Raw genomic sequence first — 23,087 nt, forward strand, 5'->3', positions numbered from 1 at the left:
CGAACTCCTCGCTTTCAGAGAGCAACAGTCCAATAAATAAAGGGAAAGTTTACGAAAATAAACAAAAGACGAAGGCAGGTGGTGTACAAACAAACAGATGTATTAGTATAGCGCTCAGGAATAGAAAAAGTCTTTTACGTTTCGAGCCTACGCTCTTCGACAGAAAGATACACAGAAAAAAAACAAGGAGAGAAAAAAGTGCGTGTATGAGCTAACGATCTATCATGGCGTCCTCGATCCACAACCAGCACTTATCGAATTCATGTTACTCCTTTTATCGATGGAGATTGCAAGATAATGAGATCTTAAGATTTTAGTTGGTTTCTGTTGTATTTTTTAATGAAATACACTTAATTTTGAAAAAAAAATCTTGCTTCTCACAATATAGGAACACTTCTCATGGCTCCAACAAATAAAATGGAAAAAGCGCTGCCCTGGAGGATGGTGAGGGAGAGGCGCATCTTTATCTTTTTTTTTTTTTTTTACTTGTTTCGGTCACTGGGCTGCGGCCATGCTGGGGCACCGCCTTGAAAGGCTTAGTCGAATAAATCGACACCAGGACTTAATTTTTTTTAAAGCCTGATACTTATTCTATCGGCTCACGTTTAACACACCGCTAAGTTACAGGGACGTAATTAAACTAACACTGGTTGTCAAGCGTTGGTGGCGTAAAAATCACACATGTATGTATGAATATTGGCCAGTGGCTATAGTAGAAGACATTTGCCCAAAGTGATAAGCAATTAGAATGAACCGGAAACAATGTGGTTTAAGAGCAAAACTTCTAATTACTCAGCTATGCCTGTATCTATTGAAATTTTACGTGCAAATTTCTTTTTTTAATCCGTTCTAAGTCGAAACTGAAATTAGCAAGAAGGAAAAAAATCAATCCAAGGGAAACAATTCTAATTATTTATTTATAATTGTCTCCCTTGCTCCATACATGTATTCGCCACCATTTTCTTTTTTTATTTTGCTTCATATTTCGTTTTACGGCAAACCGTAAATTCTAAGTGACTCGACATCAATCAGGAAATCTTTAAAACTATTCAAAATAAAAAGAGAAACGGAGCTCCGATTTAGTGGTCTTGAAGGGAAATGTATAAAATATTTTTAAAATAAAAACTGCCGTAATCGATTTGATTGTAATAAAAACAATCTAACGACAGTTGGTAAACAGTAGGCAATCTCGTTTATGGAAGCACCACCCTCCATCGCGGGTTCATAGTGGAACACTTCTTCCTTCTTCGCGTTGTTATCGTTTCTTGTCTTAAAAATTGCTAATTGACGCAGGCAAATATGTGAGAATAATAGAACGAAGAAGGAAAGATCTTTCTACACTCGCTCATCCATCATAGATACCTTCTTTGTTGTCGCCTGAAATATTCCACGTAACGCGAAACTCCGCGTTACAATGCAGTGAATTATCAACTCAGAAATTAAAAACAAAACTAAAACTTTGCTATATGTTCTGAGTAATCTTTACTGCCGTTTGTATATATACACCCAAGCGTGTATATATATATATATATGTATATATAGATCTATATATATTTTATATGCATAACGGAACTTAGTCAAAGAATGGCTTCACCCAGGATAGACCCAACAAAAAGCTCGAAGACACCTGTGAACTTCGTATGCCAAAGATGTCACCAAGCACTCAAGCTCGACTATTCCTTCAATGTTATGGAGCAGAAGTCTTGGAAGGAGTTAACAGGTAAAAAAAATTAAATCTCGAAACAGATCTTATCGTTCCTGCTTCCTATTTCACACCTCATCTACCTGTTGGTTGTATAGACTTTTTGCATTATGTTTTTATCATCTGTTACTTATTCCCAGTTAAGCCTTGTTTCACTAGACCTATCATTAACACATAAAGCGCAACTAGCCACGATCGTGGTCATCTGGCACAGGTCGAGAGGCCATGATCGTCGCCCACATAGATGCATTTAATTTATGGGCATTTATTGGGGTCCAGTGTTACTCAAATGCTTAGAAAGGCGGCGAGCTGGCAGAAACGTTAGCACGCCAGGCGAAATGCGTAGCCGTATTTCGTCTGTCGTTATGTTCTGAGTTCAAATTCCGCCGAGGTCGACTTTGCCTTTCATCCTTTCGGGGTCGATAAATAAAGTAGTAGTTTCGCACTGGGGTCGATGTAATCGACTTAATCCCTTTGTCCTTGTTTGTCCCCTCTATGTTTAGCCCCTTGTGGGCAGTAAAGATATTTACTCAAATGCTCCAATACTCAGCAGAATGCAAGAGGACTATTAGTTCAACTAATGACTTTTCAGATGATGTAGAACTTGCCACCATTTTATACTAAGAAGATATTTTAACTATTTTCTGTTTTTTGTGTGTGCATGGCAGTCTCATTTTCATAAAATGTGCTCAGCAGTCCATACGATGTAAGTACTATGTATGTGCAAATCCCAGCGCTTTGGGGGTTAAGCCTTGTTTCATTAGACCTATGGTTAAAGCATTCCAACAGTGACCATCGCTTATTTTAAAGAATATATCTAGCAGTACATTATCCAGTACGTGTCCTTGTTTAACATAATATAATTTGTTTTGAAAGAGATTTGGCTGCTATTTCTTGCAGGTCGTAAAGTTCTGGAACTATACTCTCTCTTTTACTCTTTTACTTGTTTCAGTCATTTGACTGCGGCCATGCTGGAGCACCGCCTTTAGTCGAGCAAATCGACCCCGGGACTTATTCTTTGTAAGCCCAGTACTTATTCTATCGGTCTCTTTTGCCGAACCGCTAAGTGACGGGGACGTAAACACACCAGCATCGGTTGTCAAGCAATGCTAGGGGGACAAACACAGACACACAAACACACACACACATATATATACATATACATATATACGACAGGCTTCTTTCAGTTTCCGTCTACCAAATCCACTCACAAGGCATTGGTCAGCCCGGGGCTATAGCAAAAGACACTTGCCCAAGATGCCACGCAGTGGGACTGAACCCGGAACCATGTGGTTGGTTAGCAAGCTACTTACCACACAGCCACTCCTGCGCCTATAAGGACAATATCTTTATAGTCTCTTACTTGTTCCGTCACGGGACTGCGGCAATGCTGGAGCACCACCTCGAAGGTTTTAATCGAACAAATCAACCCTGGTACTTAGTTTTGAGCTTACTATTTATTCTATCGGTCACTTTACGGGGATGTAAATGAAACAACAATGGTTGTCAAGTAGTGGTAAGAAACAAACAATGACGCATACATGCATGGATGTATGTATATGTATATATATATATATATATATATATATATATTATATATATATATATATATATATATATATAGAGAGAGAGAGAGGAGAGAGAGAGAGAGAGACATATATATATATATGTACACACATACACACACTCACTCACATATATATATATCATCACCATCATCGTTTAACGTCCGTCTTCCATGCTGGCATGGGTTGGATGGTTCAACTGAGGTCTGGAGAGCCAGCAGCTGCACCAGGCCCCAATCTGATTGGCAATGTTTCTACAGCTAGATGCCCATCCTAACGCCAACCACTCCAAGAGTATAGTGGGTGCTTTTTACATTCCACTGGCACAGGAGCCAGTCAGACAGGCCTGGCAGCAATCACGTTTGGATAGTGGAGCCAGTCAGCAGGTACTGACATCAGCCACATTCAGATGTCTGTGTATGTCTATATATAGATATACACACTCACATTTATGTATGTATGTGTATATATATATTTTTTTTTTCTCTTTCCCAGCTCCACCAAAAAGCAGCTCTGTAGACACAGATGGATCCATCGGGATATTGTCATCTCAAGAAAGTTTACAGGTAACTATATATCTTATATTATATTATTTTATGTCAGCTTTCCTTGCTCTGTGTGTGTGTGTGCATATGTATATATGTATGTATATCATCATCATCATTTAACGTCCATTGTCCATGCTGGCATGGGTTGGAAGGTTTGACCAGGGCTGGTAATCTGGGAGGCTGCACCAGACTCTAGTCTGATTTGGCATGGTTTTCTACAGCTGGATGCCCTTCCTAACACCAATCACTCTGAGAGTGTAATGGGTACTTTTACATGCCACCGGCACGTGTGCCATTTGCGTGACACCGGTACCTGCCACAATTGTGATTTTGCTCAGTTTGATGGGTCTTCTTCTGAGGTCTTGGTCATTACCTCCCTGAGGCCCAACACTCGAAAGGAACTCAGCCACTTTGCCTCCAAGAGATACAGACAGACAGATAGCTGCTTAAAGAAGTGCCAATCTCTTTATGGATGGAACCTGTGGAAGAGGTTGATCCAGGAAGACATGGGGTGAGGAGATTAAGTATGATGTTCGGATGCTGAGTCTCATAGATGCAATGATGAGTGACTGAGACTTTTGGCAATTTCCTGTGGTTGAGAAGAAATGTCAAACCAAGTGAAATCATTGTTAGTGGCCGGTGCCGATGACACGTAAAAGACACCCGGTACACTCTGTGGAGTGGTCGACATTAGGAAGGGCATCCAGCCATAGGCTTCTTTCAGTTTCTGTCAACCAAATCCATACACAAGTATAACCGATGTTGGTGTGTTTACATCCCCATAACTTAGCAATTCAGCAAAAGATATTGATAGAATAAGTACCAGGCTTTAAAAAAAAAATTACTGGGGTTAGTTCATTCAAGTAAAAGTTCTTCAAGGTGGTGCCCCAGCATGGCCACAGTCTAATAGAAATTAAGCCAGATCAGACTGGAGTCTGGGGCAGGTCTCTGGCTTACCAGATCCAGTCAAACCATCCAACCCATGCCAGCATGGAAAACAGATTCTGACTGATGATGAGGATGAGAATGATAGCGAGAGAGGTGAGGAGTAACTACATTGACATCAGACTGTTGGATCAGGATATGAAGATTACAGAAAGCATTAATACAAAACTGATTCAGAAGGGGGTTAGCCAAACCGAGATGCTGTTCAGGTTTATCCAGGAAGAGTTACGACTGCACTGTATTCCTAGTGGATGGAAGTACTCCATCGGTTCCGACGACGAGGGTTCCGGTTGATCCGATCAACAGAACAGCCTGCTCGTGAAATTAACGTGTAAGTGGCTGAGCACTCCACAGACACGTGTACCCTTAACGTAGTTCTCGGGGATATTCAGCGTGACACAGAGAGTGACAAGGTCGGCCCTTTGAAATACAGGTACAACAGAAACAGGAAGTAAGAGTGAGAGAAAGTTGTGGTGAAAGAGTACAGCAGGGATCACCACCATCCCTGCCGGAGCCTCGTGGAGCTTTAGGTGTTTTTGCTCAATAAACACTCACAACGCCCGGTCTGGGAATCGAAACCGCGATCCTACGACCGCGAGTCCGCTGCCCTAACCACTGGGCCATTGCGCTTCCACAGTATTCCTAGTAAGACAACTACAAGAGAAATACTCTAACATTCATCAATCTACGAAAGGCCTTTAATATTTTTACTGTGGAAATCAGAGATCCTCTCCGGCCCCTTAGATCCTCTCCGGCCCCTTAGATCCTCTTCAACTATGCAACCCATTTCCAACGTGGAAAACAAGTGTAAAATTGCGATGGTGGTGTGTGTATTCATTCATGCATTTGTTTCTGTTAATCTTTATGCTTCTGTTTGTTTTTCAACTTCTCAGGATATGGACTTCACCCCTCAGCCTTACACTGTCCGGCGATATATAGGGCCTCAAGGGTAAGTCTAACATTTCTTGTTTGTGTGTAACTGAGATGAGGAGGGGCACCCTTTCGTTACTCTATTTATTTTGAGATGCTCTGTGTTTCTTTCAATTACTTTAAATATAACAAAGAATTTAATAAAATGACTTAGTTATCATTAAGCTAGTGTTAGGAACATAAATTGTGACTAAGGTTTGGTGGAAGATTTTAATTCAAAACTTATGAAAACAAGACATTTGTATTCAGAGCCAAGGCCGGTTTCAGCCGGGTTGGTAACGAAAGGGTTAAATATCTAAGTATCTGAGATGAGATGTTAATTAAAATATAATTTCCCAGACTAATTAACCCCCATCTTTTGAAAGGAAACGTTTTACAATGTTCTCGTGTCTTTTACATATTTCACTCGCTGGACTGCGGCCATGCTGGGGCACCACATTGAACTGTTTAGTCAAACAAACAAGCCAACAATGGTTGTAAGTGGTAGGGGAGACAAACACAAACACACACATGTGGAAGTCCTCTTTACAACACACACACACACAAAGGGCTTCTTTCAGTTTCTGTCAACCAAATCCATACACAAGTATAACCGATGTTGGTGTGTTTACATCCCCATAACTTAGCAATTCAGCAAAAGATATTGATAGAATAAGTACCAGGCTTTAAAAAAAAAAATTACTGGGGTTGGTTCATTCAAGTAAAGTTCTTCAAGGTGGTGCCCCAGCATGGCCACAGTCTAATGATTGAAACAAGATAAAACATATAAATTTGTATATATGGATCTGTGTGTGTGTATATATATATATATTGCATTGACTGGCTTCCATGCCAGTGGCACGTAAAATGCACCAACCGATCGTGGACATTGCCAGCCTCCTCCGGCCCCTGTGCCAGAGGCACATAAAAAGTACCCCCTACAGTCACGGAGTGGTTGGCATTAGGAAGGGCATCCAGCTGTAGAAACACTGCCAGATCAGACTGGAGCCTGGTGCAGCCTTCTGGCTTCCCAGACCCCGGTCGAACCATCCAACCCATGCTAGCATGAAAAACGGACGTTAAACAATGATGATGATATATATATATATATATATATATATATATTTATTTATAGGCACAGGAATGGCTGTGTGGTAAGTAGCTTGCTAACCAACCACATGGTTCCGGGTTCAGTCCCACTGCGTGGCATCTTGGGCAAGTGTCTTCTACTATAGCCCCGGGCCGACCAATGCCTTGTGAGTGGATTTGGTAGACGGAAACTGAAAGAAGCCTGTCGTATATATGTATATATATATGTGTGTCTGTGTTTGTCCCCCTAGCATTGCTTGACAACCGATGCTGGTGTGTTTACATCCCCGTCACTTAGCGGTTCGGCAAAAGAGACCGATAGAATAAGCACTGGGCTTACAAAGAATAAGTCCTGGGGTCGATTTGCTCGACTAAAGGTGGTGCTCCAGCATGGCCGCAGTCAAATGACTGAAACAAGTAAAAGAGTATATATATATATATATATTATGTATATATATATTATATGTATGTATATATATATCCTCATTTAACATCCGTTGTCCATGCTGGCATGGGTTGGATGGTTGCATCCAGAGCTGGGGGAGCTGCACCAGACTCCAGTCTGATTTGGCATGGTTTCCATGGCTGGATTCCCTTCCTTAATGCCAACCACTCTACAGAGTGTGATGGGTGCCTTTATGTGGCACCATATCGGCACTTTTACGTATCACAGCACATTCACATGGCACCGCCCACGAGTGCTTTACACTACCAGAAAGATCGGTCTTAACACTTCTGCTGTGAATTCTTAGGTCTTCTTGGGTACGCCAAGGCACCAAGCATCACGGTCCTTTCTCATCCTGCCCACAGACACACACACACACACACACGCACATACATTTAACTGCTCCATACTGATACCATTATATTACTTCCAGAGACTTCGACATGGAAGATGAGCTCAGCTCAGATTTCACCTTACTTGGTGAGACAGGGTTAGGTGTGATGGAGAACCTCAGTTTAAGACTTAAAGTAAGATATCTTTACTTTTATCTCACGTACAACTCTCTCTCTGTCTCTCTCTCTCTCTCTCTCTTTCTTTCTCTTCTTCAGCCTCACTTTAAGATTTAAAGATGTTCTTTCTCTGTCTCATGTCTTGCTCTCTTTCCTTCAACAACATTACTTTATAACATACCTACTCTATCTTCACTCTCTCTTTCACCCTTCTCTTCTCCCTCCCTTCTCTTTTCTTTTTCATTTCTCTTCTCTCTCTTCTCATTCTCCTCTTCGCTCTCCTATTCTCTCTCTCACCCTTCTCTTCTCTCTTCTCCTTCTCTTTCCCATTCTCTCTCTCCCTTCCTTCTCTCTCTCTCCCATTCTCTCTCTTCCCCCTCCTCTCTCTCCTCTTTCCCATTCTCTCTCTTCTTCTCTCTCTCCCATTCTCTCTCTCTCTCCCTTATCTTCTCTCTCTTCTCTCTTCCCCTCCTCTCTCTTGATATATATGTGTTAATATGTATCTCTGTTCCTACAACTTTATGACAAACGAACTCTATTGTTACTCTCTCTCTGTCTCTCCCTCTCTCGCCACTCTCCACTCTCTCTCTCTCTCCTCACTAACCACCACAGTGTTTTCTTCTCCATTACAGGCCACAGGATATCTTTTTGACATCATGTCTGGTCAGTCCGAAGTGGACCACCCCCTCTGTGAGGTAACGACTTTTTTTTCCTCTTGTTCTCTTGTCTTAGATCTTTCATGAAAACCAGTAAACTTAATAACTGGACACATTCAGTCGAGAATTCAAATTAGGACATAGGGTCGTCTACTTCACCCCTTCGGACATTAGCTGAACAACTGGATATATGACCTGGCCAAAATTGAAATTAACAGACAGAATTTTAATTCTTTCAACTTTGAAATTTCTAGTTGATAACTTTGAATTGTTTTTGTAAACAGAAACCCATGTTGATGACACCTAATACACTCTGTAGAGTGGTTAACATCCAACCATAGAAACCAAACCAGAATAGACTGGAGCCTAGTGCAGCTCTCCAGCTTACCAACTCTAGTCAAACGTTTAACCCAGTGATTCTCAATCAAGACCCATATAAGCAAATTGGAGTTCCACAATAGGGTTTTAAGGAGCCCCTGAAAAATTTTTGCTTTAAATGCCAGTATTGGTATGTATTGCAAGAAACAGCTAGGTTTCTTTCTCTAACATTTTACATAGTACAACCTAAACAAGGGAATGTGTGGGAAGCAAAATAGGAATTTTGAAAGAAGTCTCTAAAATTAGAGGGTCCACCAGAATGAAATAGTAATCAAAAGGGGTCCGTGCAAGCAAAATAGTAAATTGGAGATCAATGATAGTATTTTAAGGGGCCCTGAAAAAATTTTGTTTTAGATATATGTATTGTAAGAAACAGCTAGGCTTCTTTCTCTAACATTTTACATTGTTCATCCTACACAAGTTAATGTGTGGAGAACAAAAACATGGATTTTGAAAGAAGTCTCTATAAAATTAGAGGGTCCACCAGAATGAAATAATAATCAAAGGGGTCCATGCAAGTAAAATAATAAATTGGAGATCAATGGTAGTATTTTAAGGGGCCCTGACTCTGTAGACCAATTCTTGCATAGAAGAGCCAATGGCATTGACTGAATGGCAATGTTGGTGGAAGACAAGATTGGTTTTGGTCGAGGCTTTTTCTCTTGTTGTTTGAGTTCTTCCTTTTCTCTTTTGGTGGCTTCGAAGTTTTTGGTTCCGATGGTGATAGAACACCACCACTTGGTAGTTTCAGGTTTGTGTTTCAAATGATTTAGGTTCAATTCCAGTGGCTTTCAGTGTTGTATTCATCTTGTCAAATCAGAAAGAATTGTTTTATTTTTATTTTTTCTAATTTCTTCTTTATTTTTTTTTCCATTCTTCAGGAATGTACAGACACACTTCTTGACCAACTTGATCGTCAACTCTATTTTACAGAGGAGGAATGTAAACAATACAAGTAAGTCCATCTGATCGTTTCTATCACTGATGTAGTTTTATCACATGATGTCTAGACAAAGGTAGACGCACACATACACATACACATACACACACACACATACACACACACACTATCTCTCACACATACATTCACACACATGACAAGCTTCATTCAGTTTCCATCTACCAAATCCACCTATTAGGCTTTGGTCAACCTGGGGCTATAATAGAAGACATACCCAAGGTGCCATGCCGTGGTACTGAACCTGAGACCATATGGTTGAATAGCAAGCTTTTTTAACCCCATAGCCTTACCTACATCAAAAATGCAAAAGAAACTTGACACACGAGCAGTGGTCAGACAGTGACCTGGAGAGATTACTCTTTTACTTGTTTCAGTCAGTTGACTGCGGCCATGCTGGAGCACCGCATTTAGTCGAGCAACTCGACCCCAGGACTTATTCTTTGTAAGCCCAGTACTTATTCTATCGGTCTCTTTTGCCGAACTGCTAAGTGATGGGGACATAAACACACCAGCATCGGTTGTCAAGCAAAGCTAGGGAACAAACACAGACACACAAACATACACGCACATATATATATATATATATATATATATATATATATATATACGACGGGCTTCTTTCAGTTTCCGTCTACCAAATCCACTCACAAGGCTTTGGTCGGCCCGAGGCTATAGTAGAAGGCACTTGCCCAAGGTGCCACGCAGTAGGATTGAACCCGGAACCATGTGGTTGGTAGGCAAGCTACTTACCACACAGCCACTCCTGCGCCTATAGTCCAGGTTCAGACCTGGCTGCGTGGTTTTATAGATTGTTTTTTTTTCACTCTTATCATATGACTGAAGTGGAGATAGGTCAGTGAGAGACCAATGCTATCCAACTATATACTCCTCCACAATCTGTGGTCTTACCATCATCATCATTTAACCTTTAGTGCACTTAGGTGCATCATGCTGCTATATGCGTTTTCTCTCCTGAAGCTGCAGGTGCACTGTATTGCATTGAGAGGGGAGATATCTCATATGACAATATGATGCACCTACAGCATGTTAAAGTTCAATGTCCACATTCCATGCTAGCATGGGTTGGGCTGTTTGACCATGTTGTTGGGAATCAAACTTCTTGCCATGCAGCCACTCCTGCACCCCATGTTAAATTTTTAAAAATCTATATCTGTTTCTTTATTACCCACAAGGGGCTAAACATAGAGGGGACAAACAAGGACAGACAAACGGATTAAGTCGATTACATCGACCCCAGTGCATAACTGGTACTTAATTTATCGACCTCGAAAGGATGAAAGGCAAAGTCGACCTCGGCAGAATTGGAACTCAGAACGTAGCTGCAGACAAAATATGGCTACGCATTTTGCCCGGCATACTAATAATTCTGCCAGCTCACTGCCTTTTAAAAATCTGTATGCCAGCGCCGCCCCGACTGGCTTCTGTGCCGGTGGCACATAAAAAGCACCATCCGAACATGGCCGTTGCCAGCGCCGCCTTGGCTGGCTTCCGTGCCAGTGGCACATTAAAAGCTCCAACCGATCGTGGCCGATGCCGGACGCCCCTAGCACCTGTGCAGGTGGCACATAAAAAGCACCCACTACCTTCGCGGAGTGGTTGGCGTTAGGAAGAGCATCCAGCTGTAGAAACTCTGCCAGATCAGACTGGAGCCTGGTGCAGCCCCTGGCTTCCCAGACCCCGGTCGAACCGTCTAACCCATGCTAGCATGGAAAGCGGACACTAAACGATGATGATGATGATGATGATGATAGTATGAAAGGCAAAGTCGACCTTGGCGGAATTGGAACTCTGAACGTAGCTGCAGACGAAATACTGCTACACATTTCACCCGGCGTGCTAACGATTCTGCCAACTCACCGCCTTTTAAAAATCTATATCACTTAATTGAAGATCTTAGTTACTTCTCCACTGATACCTTTATGTTTGTTTATTTATTTCAGAGATTTCCTCTTAAACCTGGACAACGCTGAAGAGAAGGAGGACCTGGAGACTTTAGACAATGAGCTGAAGCAGCTGGAAAAGGAGGAGATGTTGTTGAGGGAACAACTGGAGAAGGTGGAGACGGAACGTTCGGAGATGGCGAAGTTGATTGAAAAGGAGAAGGAAACTGCTAAACAACTGGAAGTTGAAGAAGAAAAGTATGGAATTGTTGTTGTTTTTTTTCATTGTATTATTTGTGTTGCAACGAAATACTTAATTGCAGCAAAAGATCTCCTTGACTAACACAGACAACCATGGAAAATATGAGGAAGTAGACATTATGACAATGATAGATGCAGGAGTGGCTGTGTGGTAAGTAGCTTGCTAACCAACCACATGGTTCCGGGTTCAGTCCCACTGTGTGGCATCTTGGGCAAGTGTCTTCTGCTATAGCGCCGGGCCGACCAATGCCTTGTGAGTGGATTTGGTAGACAGAAACTGAAAGAAGCCTGTCGTATATATGTATATATATATATGTGTTTGTGTGTCTGTGTTTGTCCCCCTAGCATTGCTTGACAACCGATGCTGGTGTGTTTGCGTCCCCGTCACTTAGCGGTTCGGCAAAATAGACCGATAGAATAAGTACTGAGCTTACAAAGAATAAGTCCCGGGGTCGATTTGCTCGACTAAAGGCGGTGCTCCAGCATGGCCACAGTCAAATGACTGAAACAAGTAAAAAATATATATATATATAAATCTGTATATCACTTGTCTCTACTCCTATCACACACACTCTCTTTTACTCCACACACACTCCCTTTTACTCCACTCATACTTTCCTATACTCCAATCACACTTTCCTATACCCCACTCACACTTTCCTATACTCCTCTATTTACAGATACTGGCAAGAGTATAACCAATGTAAACGAGATCTTCATCAATTTCAAGATGATCAAAGAAGGTGAGTTGATTGGTTGTTTGGATTTGACTAATGGAACTACACGCACAAGACCCAGCAATTCTTTCCATCTAATACAACAGCAGTCAAACCCACATCATCTGATTTCCAAATACATTACTGGGTTATTCCAGTGAAATTCAACAAGGGTCCATCACGAAGGTTCTTAGATTTTCTTCGAGTTTACACCATTCGTTAGTATCCATGATGGGAGTTATTACTGAAGATTTTTCACTTTGTCCTATTTTTGACCCACCTGCCCCTGCTCAACAAAACAGGTTTTTCAGTAAGTGAATTCATGTCTTCTGTTAAGATTTCAGACCTTGCTGTAAGACTAGAGAACATGGGATGCTCCCTAACTGTTGTTACTAAGTAATAGCTACCTAAACTTGATTTTTTTTTTTTTTAGAATAGCCCTCAAAATGTGGATTTTTGTCACTCTTGGTTGGCATTTTTTCTGCATTGGCTGAGTTAAAAGAATTGATTTTTAGTACCTGAAGAACTTAATTCAGTGGGGATTAAAGAAACATACTTTCCAATACTTTGCAATAACTGGTCCCTAAATATTAAAAAAATCCAATATTTTGAAAAATTTCAGAGATGGCCTTAAAATCTGACTGGCCATAGCTATAGAGTTGACATTTTCAGGGATTACTTCTCTCATGGATACTAACAAATGATATAAATCTGAAAAAAATCCGAGATCCTTTGCAATGAACCCTTGTTGAATTTCACTTTGTTCTCAGTGGTTTGTGGGAAGTTTATTTTGATACATTGCCATACAAAACCCTTTTTTTTTTTTGTAATTTTTACACTTTGTTTAACCCTGCCTTAGTTATTACTTAGGTAATATTTGCCTCCTAATATAAAATGATATTTATTTCACCTTCTTTCCTTATATAATAAGGTGGCAAGCTGGCAGAATCGTTAGCACGCCAGGCAAAATGCTTAGCAGTATTTTGTCAGTCTTTACATTTTCTGAGTTCAAATTCCATTGAGATCGACTTTGCCTTCCAATTTTTGAGGCTGTGTAGGCGATAAAAATAAGTACAATTCAAGCACCGGGATCCACCTTATCAATTTCCCCACCTCTCAAAATTGCTGACCTTGTGCCAAAATTTTTTTTTAATTGTTTTTACTATGGGAGATAACTCTTTCTATCTGATAGCGTCGAGATGAATATATTCACTGGATGTTGTTGTTACAGTTGCCGCACTAATACTGAGAACTATTTGAAACATTGTGAACTACTGGCTGTTAGCAAACACACCACCACCACCACCCTCATTCTCTCTCGTCTACTCCTATGTATATCTATGTGTATATGTGACTGTGTTCTCAACCAAACAACTGGTGTTGGTTTGTTTACATTCCTGTAACTTAAGTGGCTTGGCATAGGAGACAGACAGTAGAATAAATATCAGGCTGATTAATACACTCCTTTCATAGGAGTTTTGTGTGAAGTCCTTCCAACGAACTGCTCCAGCTTGTTAACTCCCAAATATGTCCCCTGTTCGAACTCTGGACCAATATTTCTTGACTAATTACTACCTTAGGTGCAGGCATGTCTGCCTGGTGATAGGTTTGCTTCTCAAGCACATGGTTCCGGGTTCAGTCCCAATGCGTGGAACTTTGGGCAAGTGTCTTCTACTATAACCCCAGGTCAACAAAAGCCTTGTAAGTGGATTTGGTAGATGGAAACTGAAAGAAGCCCATCATATACATTTGTGTGTGTGTGTGCACATGTGTGTATATATCTATGTGTATATGTGACTGTGTTCCCAACCAAACAATTGGTGTTGGTTTGTTTACATTCCTGTAACTTAAGTGGCTTGGCATAAGAGACAGACAGTAGAATAAATATCAGGTTTTTTTTTTAAAATTCTACTGGGGCGGGGGTAGGGATTCATTCTACTAAAATTCTCCAAGACAGTGCTCCAGCATGGCCACCATCCAATGACTGGAGCATGTAAAAGATAGAAAGACAGGATTCACTGGGTCTCTTTATCCGGCACCTTATGGAATTAGGAACATTAACAGACTTGGTTTGTAATGATGGTGGTGATGATGATGATAATGGTTTCATACTGATGTTGTAGTAGTAGTAGTAGTAGAAGCAACAGCAGCTCCTTAGCCAATTTCATTCAAACCCAATACAAATGTCAATATTAGTCCCATGGGTGGATTTTAAGGACTGGTATCATGTCACTGAGCAGTTAAATTCTACTTCCTGCCCACATGAATAGGTAACCAATGTCTCCATTGCCGGTACCATTCCTACATGATATGTTACCGATTCTTCTTGGTGCCAATTCTTCCCAGGACAGGTCTGGATCTAATGTGATATAATGTTGTGTTCACTCACAGAACACGCAGAAATACTAGCAACAGCTGTGCACTAGGTTTGAACTTACAACCTGCAAGCAAGCAACTCAATACCCTACCCACCTGATCACTTTCTACCAGATACTTCTATACGTCTTTGTGGTGGTTGGGGTGCAGGGTTTCAAATCTTGAATACAGTTATATGCTGGGTCAAGTAAGAGTAGCAGCCTTAAATGGGCACTGGTATGGTAACTTTTGTTTCCATAGCAACACTAAAGGCTCATGTGTTGGATTGTTACTATATAGCAACACTGGCCACTCAATGTTTAAATAGTTGCCATAGTAACACTCACCAGTCACTTTGTATTGTTACCATAGCAACACTGACATTCACTGTTTATACAGCTCTCATAGCAACACTGATCACTCACTGTTTTTATAGTTCCCATAGCAACTCTGATCACTCGCTGCTTATACACCTACTATATCAACACTAAACACTGGTCATATAGTTACTATAGCAACACTTACAGACTTATTACCATAGTAACACTGATGTAATTGCTGTCTTTTATCACCCCCACAGTGTCACCTTACAGCTGCAGTATGCCCAGAGTCAACTAGAGAAACTGACCAAAATTAATGTCTTCAATGCTACATTCCATATATGGTAAGTGAAAGGTCTATTGGTCTGTTGTTGTTGTTTATCATTTTAGACACCCAAACTCTTGCCCCTGGTACACTGTACTACTCACCACCCTAAATACATGTGTCATGCCAAATAAGCCCTGGCTGATCAAAACTCTTTGAGTTGGTTTAGTAGATGGAATCTGAAAGGAGGCTGCCAAGTGCCTGTGTGGGTGGGTGTGTGTGTATGTGTATCTCCTTGTCTTGACATCACATGATAGTTGTAAAACAAACATCCCCATCATCAGGTGGTGTCCTTCATTTCTGGTCATTCAGGAAAACCTGTTCGATCATGAGAAGGAAATGAGTTGGGTTGGTGACGTCTACTTTTCAATGTTTGCATTGGGTCAGATGGATTTATTGAAACAGATTTTCCTGCAGCTGGATGCCCTTCCTGTCACCAACCATTACTTGTTTCCAAGCCAGCTAAAATGTCCATATGACCAGACATGTTTTCATAGAGTATTGGAAATGGGGGTAAAGACCCCCTTCGGTCATGAATGACCATGGAATTGCACCTAGAAAGTTACCCTCCTACACACAAGTCCGGGCAAGGTTGTTTATGGAAGACCAGCAGTCGCCCATGCATACCAGCCTCCCCTCTCCACGCCACCAGTGTTATCCAAGGGAAAGACAAAGGTCGATACAGCTTTGCACAAGTGACGTCGCAACTCATTTCTACAGCTGAGTGAACTGGAGCAACGTGAAATAAAGTGCCTTGCTCAAGAACACACCACGCAGCCCGGTCCGGGATTCGAGCTCACAACCTCACGATCGTAAGCTCGACACTCTAACCACTGAGCCATACAGTGACCCTAATTTACAACTTTCATGCAATGTCAACACAAAGAGACATACATACATATATAGCCTTGTGAGTGAATTTGGTAGACAGAAACTGGAAGAAGCCCAATATGCCTGCATGGAAAATGGACATTAAATGTTGATGATGATGTGTGTGTATATGTATATATATTTGTGTGCGAGTATAATTGTTCAATGTCATTTTGTTTAAGTCTTCTTATAATATATTAATTTCAGACAAAACCCTATTTAATAACCCTCACCTTTTTAATCTTATAATCTTATCCCTTATCATAATCTGTGACCCATAACTGAATAACAACTACCTATGTATACTGAACCCAGTAAGCCATCATACAAAAATGTCAAAATAAAAACTTCTTCATGGCCTCTTCCCTTCTATTTCCATCCTTTTTCTTTTACAGGCACAATGGTCAGTTTGTGACAATAAACAACTTCAGGTTAGGTCGTCTTCCAAGTGCTCAGGTTAGTCCAACCATATCTATGTATCATGTCCATTGCTCTGTCTAACCCTTTTGTTACCATGTTAAGAGGCACAAGCACTTTCACTCACACATACACATACTCACACAATGGGAACCTCCGCCTCCCAAATTCAATCTCAAGGCTTCAGTTGGCCCAAGCAACACAGTGGAACTGAACCCAGAGCGATATAGTCGTGCATTTGCCTGCATCTTGCCCAAATCTCATCAATGGCACTTCTTTACCCAACTTACATCTGTCATCCTCATCACATGTCCATACCAGCACCATCCATCTTGCACACCACATCTTATCTGCCTCTTTTAACCTGTTTTTCTCTCAGCTCATCTCAGCTTCACTGTTCATCCACATTAACATTACACATCCAGCGAAGGAGCGTGGCTTAGTAGTTAAGGTATTCAGCACACAATTGTAAGGTTGTGAGTTCAGTTTCCAGTGGTGCATTGTGTCCTTGAGCAAGACACTTTATTTCACGTTGCTCCAGTCCACTCAGCTACCAAAAATGAATTGTACCTATCTTTCAAAAGGGCCAGCCTTGTCACATTTGCCATGTCACACTGAATCTCTCTCAGAACTACATTGAGGGTACACGTGTCTCTGGAGTACTCAGCCATTTACACATTAATTTCACAAGCAGGCTGCTCCGTTAATCAAATCAGCTGGAAGCCTCATCCCCATCATCATAACTGATGGAATGCCATTTATAACACATCCAACAGAACATTCTCAATCCAGCCATCTCACTTTCTCCATATTCAACATCTGTATCTCATTATCATCATCCTGCATCACACTTTCTTATATAAACGTTGTTTCCTTACCAAATATAGGTTGATTGGAATGAAATAAATGCTGCCTGGGGCCAGACTGTTCTCCTCCTCCATGCTTTGGCCAAAAAGATGAACCTTAAATTTACAAAGTAAGGTTTTATTGTTTTTTATTTTATTCTCTAACTGATGTACTCTCCGACCTTAATCAGGTAACCTAGGGGAATTTCGAACCTGTGTTCTCATTCCTATTACTATTATGTGTAAATAATGCACATAATTCCTTATCTCTCAAATATAGAACTATATATATATATATATTATATATATATGATGATGATGATATATATATATATATATATATATGATGATGATATATATATATATATATATATGATGATGATGATATATATAATATATATATATATATATATATATATATAGTTAATCCAAACATGAAAACACAAAGAGAAAACGCAGGGACGTGGAACAAATATAGTATTATTGGACGCTCAGGAAGGAAGGGAAGAAGGAGGGTTTTATGTTTCGAGCGGAGCTCTTCGTCAGAAACATAGGAAAAGGAAAGATCCAGAGAAGGGAAGACGGAGGGAAAAAAATCACCAACGGTACACACGCGGTCACATTTTGAAATCATTATATATATATATGTATATATATATATATATATATATATATATATATATATATATATATATATATACGAAGGGCATCCAGGTGTAGAAACATTGCCAGATCAGATTGGAGCCTGGTGCAGCCGCTGACTTTCCAGCAAACTGTCCAACCCATGCTAGCATAGAAAACAGATGATGATAATGATATATATTTGAGTGAGAGAGAGATTTGTCTATGCTATCACTCTAACACTACATATAATTCTATTTCAGATACCGCCTGGTTCCCTACGGCAACCATTCTTACTTAGAGTCGTTAACTGATAAAAGTAAAGAGTTGCCACTTTATGGTTCTGGTGGATTCCGGTTTTTCTGGGACACAAAGTAAGTTTGTTTTGCAATTAATCTATTCTTTGATTTCCATTCTTTCTATAATACTCTGATAGCTTAATGACTCCTGGGTATTAAATGCAGGTTACTGTTTTTGTTGTTTAGTCCTAGGTCAGCCCTGATCCAGTGCACTTATAATCAAACATGTTCCTACCATGACCCTGTCATCATAACCCCCCTCCCCACTTCCCGTAGGATTTAAGCTACTCAATAAATAAAAAATAACGGAGATCTGCCCCCCCCCCCTCCATTAACAGGGACAAAACCTGGATTTAAAACACTGGATGATGATGCTCATATCATAGGATTGCAGTTTCGATTCCCAGACCGGGCGTTGTGAGTGTTTATTGAGCGAAAACACTTAAAGCTCCACGAGGCTCCGGCAGGGGGTGGTGGCGACCCCTGTTGTACTCTTTCGCCCCAACTTTCTCCTGTTGGCCTGCTCACTTAGCCAGCGGGGTGGCGTCATTTGAAGGCTAAAAAACAATGCGAAGCACGTTGTGACCAGCGATGTGTAGCAACATCTGATAGCCTGGTCGGTCACGGTGATATATCATATATGATATATATATATGTATTTCTTTACTAGCCACAAGGGGGTACACACAGAGGGGACAAATAAGGACAGACAAACGGATTACGTCGACCCCAGTGCGTAACTGGTACTTAATTTATCGACCCCGAAAGGATGAAAGGCAAAGTCGACCTCAGCGGAATTTGAACTCAGAACATAACGGCAGACAAAATACAGCTACGGATTTCGCACAGCGTGCTAATGTTTCTGCCAAATCGCTGCCTTTTATATATATATATATATATGTATGTATATATACACACACACACATACATGCAGCAAACAGGCAAAATCATTAGCACGCCAGATGAAATGCTGAGCAGCATTTCTTCTGGATTTACATTTTGAGTTCAAATTCCTTTGGGGGTCGGCTTTGTCTTTTATCCGCTCAGGATCAATAACATAAAGTACCAATTAAGCACTGGGGTCGATGTAATCAAGGTGAGGACAAGCCAAGTCTAATATTCTCAGTTTGGTCTGTGATCACTTTGACACACCATACACCTGTACAGGTGTTGTTGAATTTTGACAGAGAGAAATGAACTAATGTACACACAAACATTTGATCCACACAGCGGAACTGAACCTGGAATCATCTGGTTTGGAAGCACTCTTCTTACCACACAGCAATACCTGCTGTTGCTGATGATGATGATGATAATTGTGTAAAAAAAGGAATGAGCAGCCAATTTTGAGAGATGGTCTCACTACTAATAAATGCTATTTTCCTCATGCAATTTGTTATGCCATACAGAATGTCCAGTGAACCACATTCTACCCATATCTTGTATTGAGTACAACAGTGATTTCTCAACAATACGCTCTTAAATATGGTTTCTGATTACAAATATCTTGGGTCATACATATCATCATCTGAAAAAGATTTTCTAACTAGAAAGGGTATGGCCTTGTCAGACTGTAATGATATGCATAAGATCTGGTCATCAAATCTAAGTAGAGATTTCAAACTAAAAATCTTCAAAGCCACAGTCAAACCAATTCTACTATATGGCTCAGAAACCTGGACGTTATCAAAGAAGCTTGAGAGGTGGTTGGATAGAACTTACACTCGCCCCCTTATGAGAGCTCAAAATCTCTCATGGAAGCGTCATCCAACCAAAGTACAAATATATGGGAAATTACCACCTGTATCGTCTCTTGTGAAAGTAGAAGAGTCCAGTTTGCTGGACATTGTTATAGAGCTGAAAACGAGGTAATTTCTACTCTTCTCTTCTGGAAGCCATCTGCTCGCGATACCAGAGGGCGCATACTCTCCTACCCTGATGTAATCTCCAGGGATACAGGCATCCAGCAACAGGACCTCTGTAGTGCTATGCTGGACCGTGAAGTCTGGCGTAACAGTGAATTCCATTGTCTCGACCACGGTCGAACAATGATGATGATGATGTATTGAGTATATGTTGCATCGATTATGATGTTTCGTGTGTGGTGACTGTGTATAAAAAGTGCACTTGAGGGTTGAAATATCACTGCACCCAACCGTTCTTTTTTTTTTTTGGACTTAGTATCAGAATTAGAATTTAATTGCCATTTCAAATTTTGCTTTCCTATATAAACCAGATTATTGTTGCATTTTCTTGCAGGTTTGATCATGCAATGGTAGCCTTTTTGGACTGCTTACAAGAGGTGAGTTTACGTGTGTGTCTTTTAGTGTTGTGGATACAATGTGTATGTATCTGTGTCTGTGCATGGCTTGCCAGTGTGTTCTTGGGACAATGGTGTGTGTGTATGTGAGGCAGAGACAGGTAGACATTCTGTTTGTATTTATGTGTGCTTATCGGTGTGTGTGAGAGAGAGAGAGAGAGAGAAAGTATAAAATTTTAAAAAGTTGTTGTTCAGCTCAGCTAAAACCCTTGAAGGCAGTGCTCCAGCATGGTCGTAGTCAAATGACTAAAACAAGTAAAAGAACGTATTTGTGTGTGTGTTCACTGTAACTTTAACGTTTTATTCTTACGTCTGTTTATGTTTTTAATTCAGTTCAAGAAAGAAGTGGAGAAAGGTGATTCCAACTTCTGTCTGCCATACAAAATGGAGAAAGGACGTATAGAAGATGCAAACACAGATACCTCCTATTCTATAAAGTAAGTATTTTCTAGTCTCTCTCCGTATCATGTGGTTCTCAACCATTTTTTCTCTGCCAGTTTGATTCATATTTTACTCTACTGGCCTCCATAGCCATTCAATGTATATAAAAAAAAGAATCCTACTGTATTTTTATAATTAAATATTATTTAGGAATTGTATAAAAAGTAGCTTGTTTACCAACCACATGGTTCCGGGTTCAGTTCCACTGCGTGGCACCTTGGGCAAGTGTCTTCTACTATAGCCTCGGGCTGACCAAAGCCTTGTGAGTGGATTTGGGAGACGGAAACTGAAAGAAGCCCGTCGTATATATGTATCTATATATGCGTGTGTGTGTTTGTCCCCTCAACATCGCTTGACAACCGATGCTGGTGTGTTTATGTTCCTGTTACTTAGCGGTTCGGCTCCAGCATGGTCACAGTCAAATGACTGAAACAAGTAAAAGAGTACTGTATTTTTATAATTAAATATTATTTATGAATTGTATAAAAAAAAATTTTAATATTTTGTGTAACGTATAATAAATTTATTGTATAAAAATTCAACTTAGTAAGTTGAATTTAACATCAGCATCTTATAAAGCTAGATTTATAAATCCTAAAATAGCTGTCATCTCAAACAGCTTTGATAATAATAGGTTCAGAACCTAATAAAAATTTTTATTATTTTGACCAGTTTTTTTTTCCCCCAGTAATCTTTATTAATAATTTTTTTTTTGTCTTCTCTTTACTTTTTTCTTGTAGAATCCAGTTCAATTCCGAAGAACAATGGACAAAAGCTCTGAAATATATGATGACTAATTTACGCTGGGGTTTAGCCTGGGTATCATCCCAGTTCCCCAATAAATGATCTCCAATCCTTTTCCTGACCCCGTTTCTGATGATATACACTTCCTCCTGTGTATTTCAGTTGTTGAAAATAAGGAAGATTTGGAGGGATTTAGCATGAAAATGTAACTAACTCTGTCATTACGAAGAACCCTTTTGATACCAAACCCCCCTAGACCACTCCTGATTCAATGTTATAGAATCTGGGTTTTAAAGTGAACGAAATTAAAACTTTCCATTAAAATTTCATTTTTATATTATATTCCAAAGACCAGCTGAATAACGATGGAGTTATTTTACTATGTTCCTTATTATTTTTTAAATTAATCAAAAGAAAAACTGTGATTCTAACTAATATGGTAACAAAAGGGTTAAAACTGTGTTTGGAGCATAATTTTACAAAATGTTCTTAAATACAATTAAAAAGGAATGCTATAATTTAATTAAACGGTGGGTTTCGTATGGTAGAACCAAAGGCTGTATCAAGCTAGTGTTGGTATCAAATAAAGGTTAACCCTTTAGCATCTAAATTGATCATATCCAGCCAGTATATCTGCCTCTTTTATTTTTCAAACTGGCCAGATCCAACATTTCACACCTACCTTACAATGTCATTGTAAAAATAAGCAATCACATCACTGAAATCTTGAAGCCACAAGATAATGCATAATTAATTGAAAATTATGAATACATTTGACAGAGTAATCTGAATGCTAAAGGGTTAATAATACCTTAATTAACCTCATTAAGCTGATTTTCTTTCAATACTATTAATTCTTGTTTCTCCCCAGTGCAATTAATACCAAACCCCCCAATCTATTCCAGCATTAGTCTTTCCTATGGCTGAGTATACCATGCCCTCTTG

At 40.1% G+C, this 23,087-nt stretch overlaps 1 protein-coding gene across 1 annotated transcript; it reads left to right on the top strand.

Moving 5' to 3' along the window:
* The first annotated feature begins 1,172 nt into the window (after nucleotides 1–1,172).
* LOC115223273 (beclin-1) lies at nucleotides 1,173–22,769 on the top strand. The gene is made up of 15 exons (XM_029793779.2): nucleotides 1,173–1,720; nucleotides 3,763–3,833; nucleotides 5,654–5,709; nucleotides 7,637–7,730; nucleotides 8,345–8,407; nucleotides 9,628–9,701; nucleotides 11,669–11,866; nucleotides 12,550–12,612; nucleotides 15,521–15,604; nucleotides 16,851–16,911; nucleotides 17,760–17,848; nucleotides 18,602–18,712; nucleotides 20,897–20,939; nucleotides 21,291–21,394; nucleotides 22,139–22,769. The coding sequence occupies exons 1-15, from the start codon at nucleotides 1,585–1,587 to the stop codon at nucleotides 22,242–22,244; spliced, it is 1,353 nt and encodes a 450-aa protein (XP_029649639.1). The 5' UTR covers nucleotides 1,173–1,584; the 3' UTR covers nucleotides 22,245–22,769.
* The last annotated feature ends 318 nt before the right edge of the window (nucleotides 22,770–23,087 follow it).

Source organism: Octopus sinensis, linkage group LG22, assembly GCF_006345805.1.
Source record: "Octopus sinensis linkage group LG22, ASM634580v1, whole genome shotgun sequence".
Classification (NCBI taxonomy): Eukaryota; Metazoa; Mollusca; class Cephalopoda; order Octopoda; family Octopodidae; genus Octopus; species Octopus sinensis.

Coding starts and splice junctions, on each gene's coding strand:
- LOC115223273 (XM_029793779.2), top strand. CDS start 1,585: ATGGCTTCACCCAGGATAGACCCAACAAAAAGCTCGAAGACACCTGTG. Junction 16,912..17,759: donor GTCGTCTTCCAAGTGCTCAG/GTTAGTCCAACC, acceptor TACCAAATATAG/GTTGATTGGAATGAAATAAA. Junction 21,395..22,138: donor GATACCTCCTATTCTATAAA/GTAAGTATTTTC, acceptor TTTTTCTTGTAG/AATCCAGTTCAATTCCGAAG.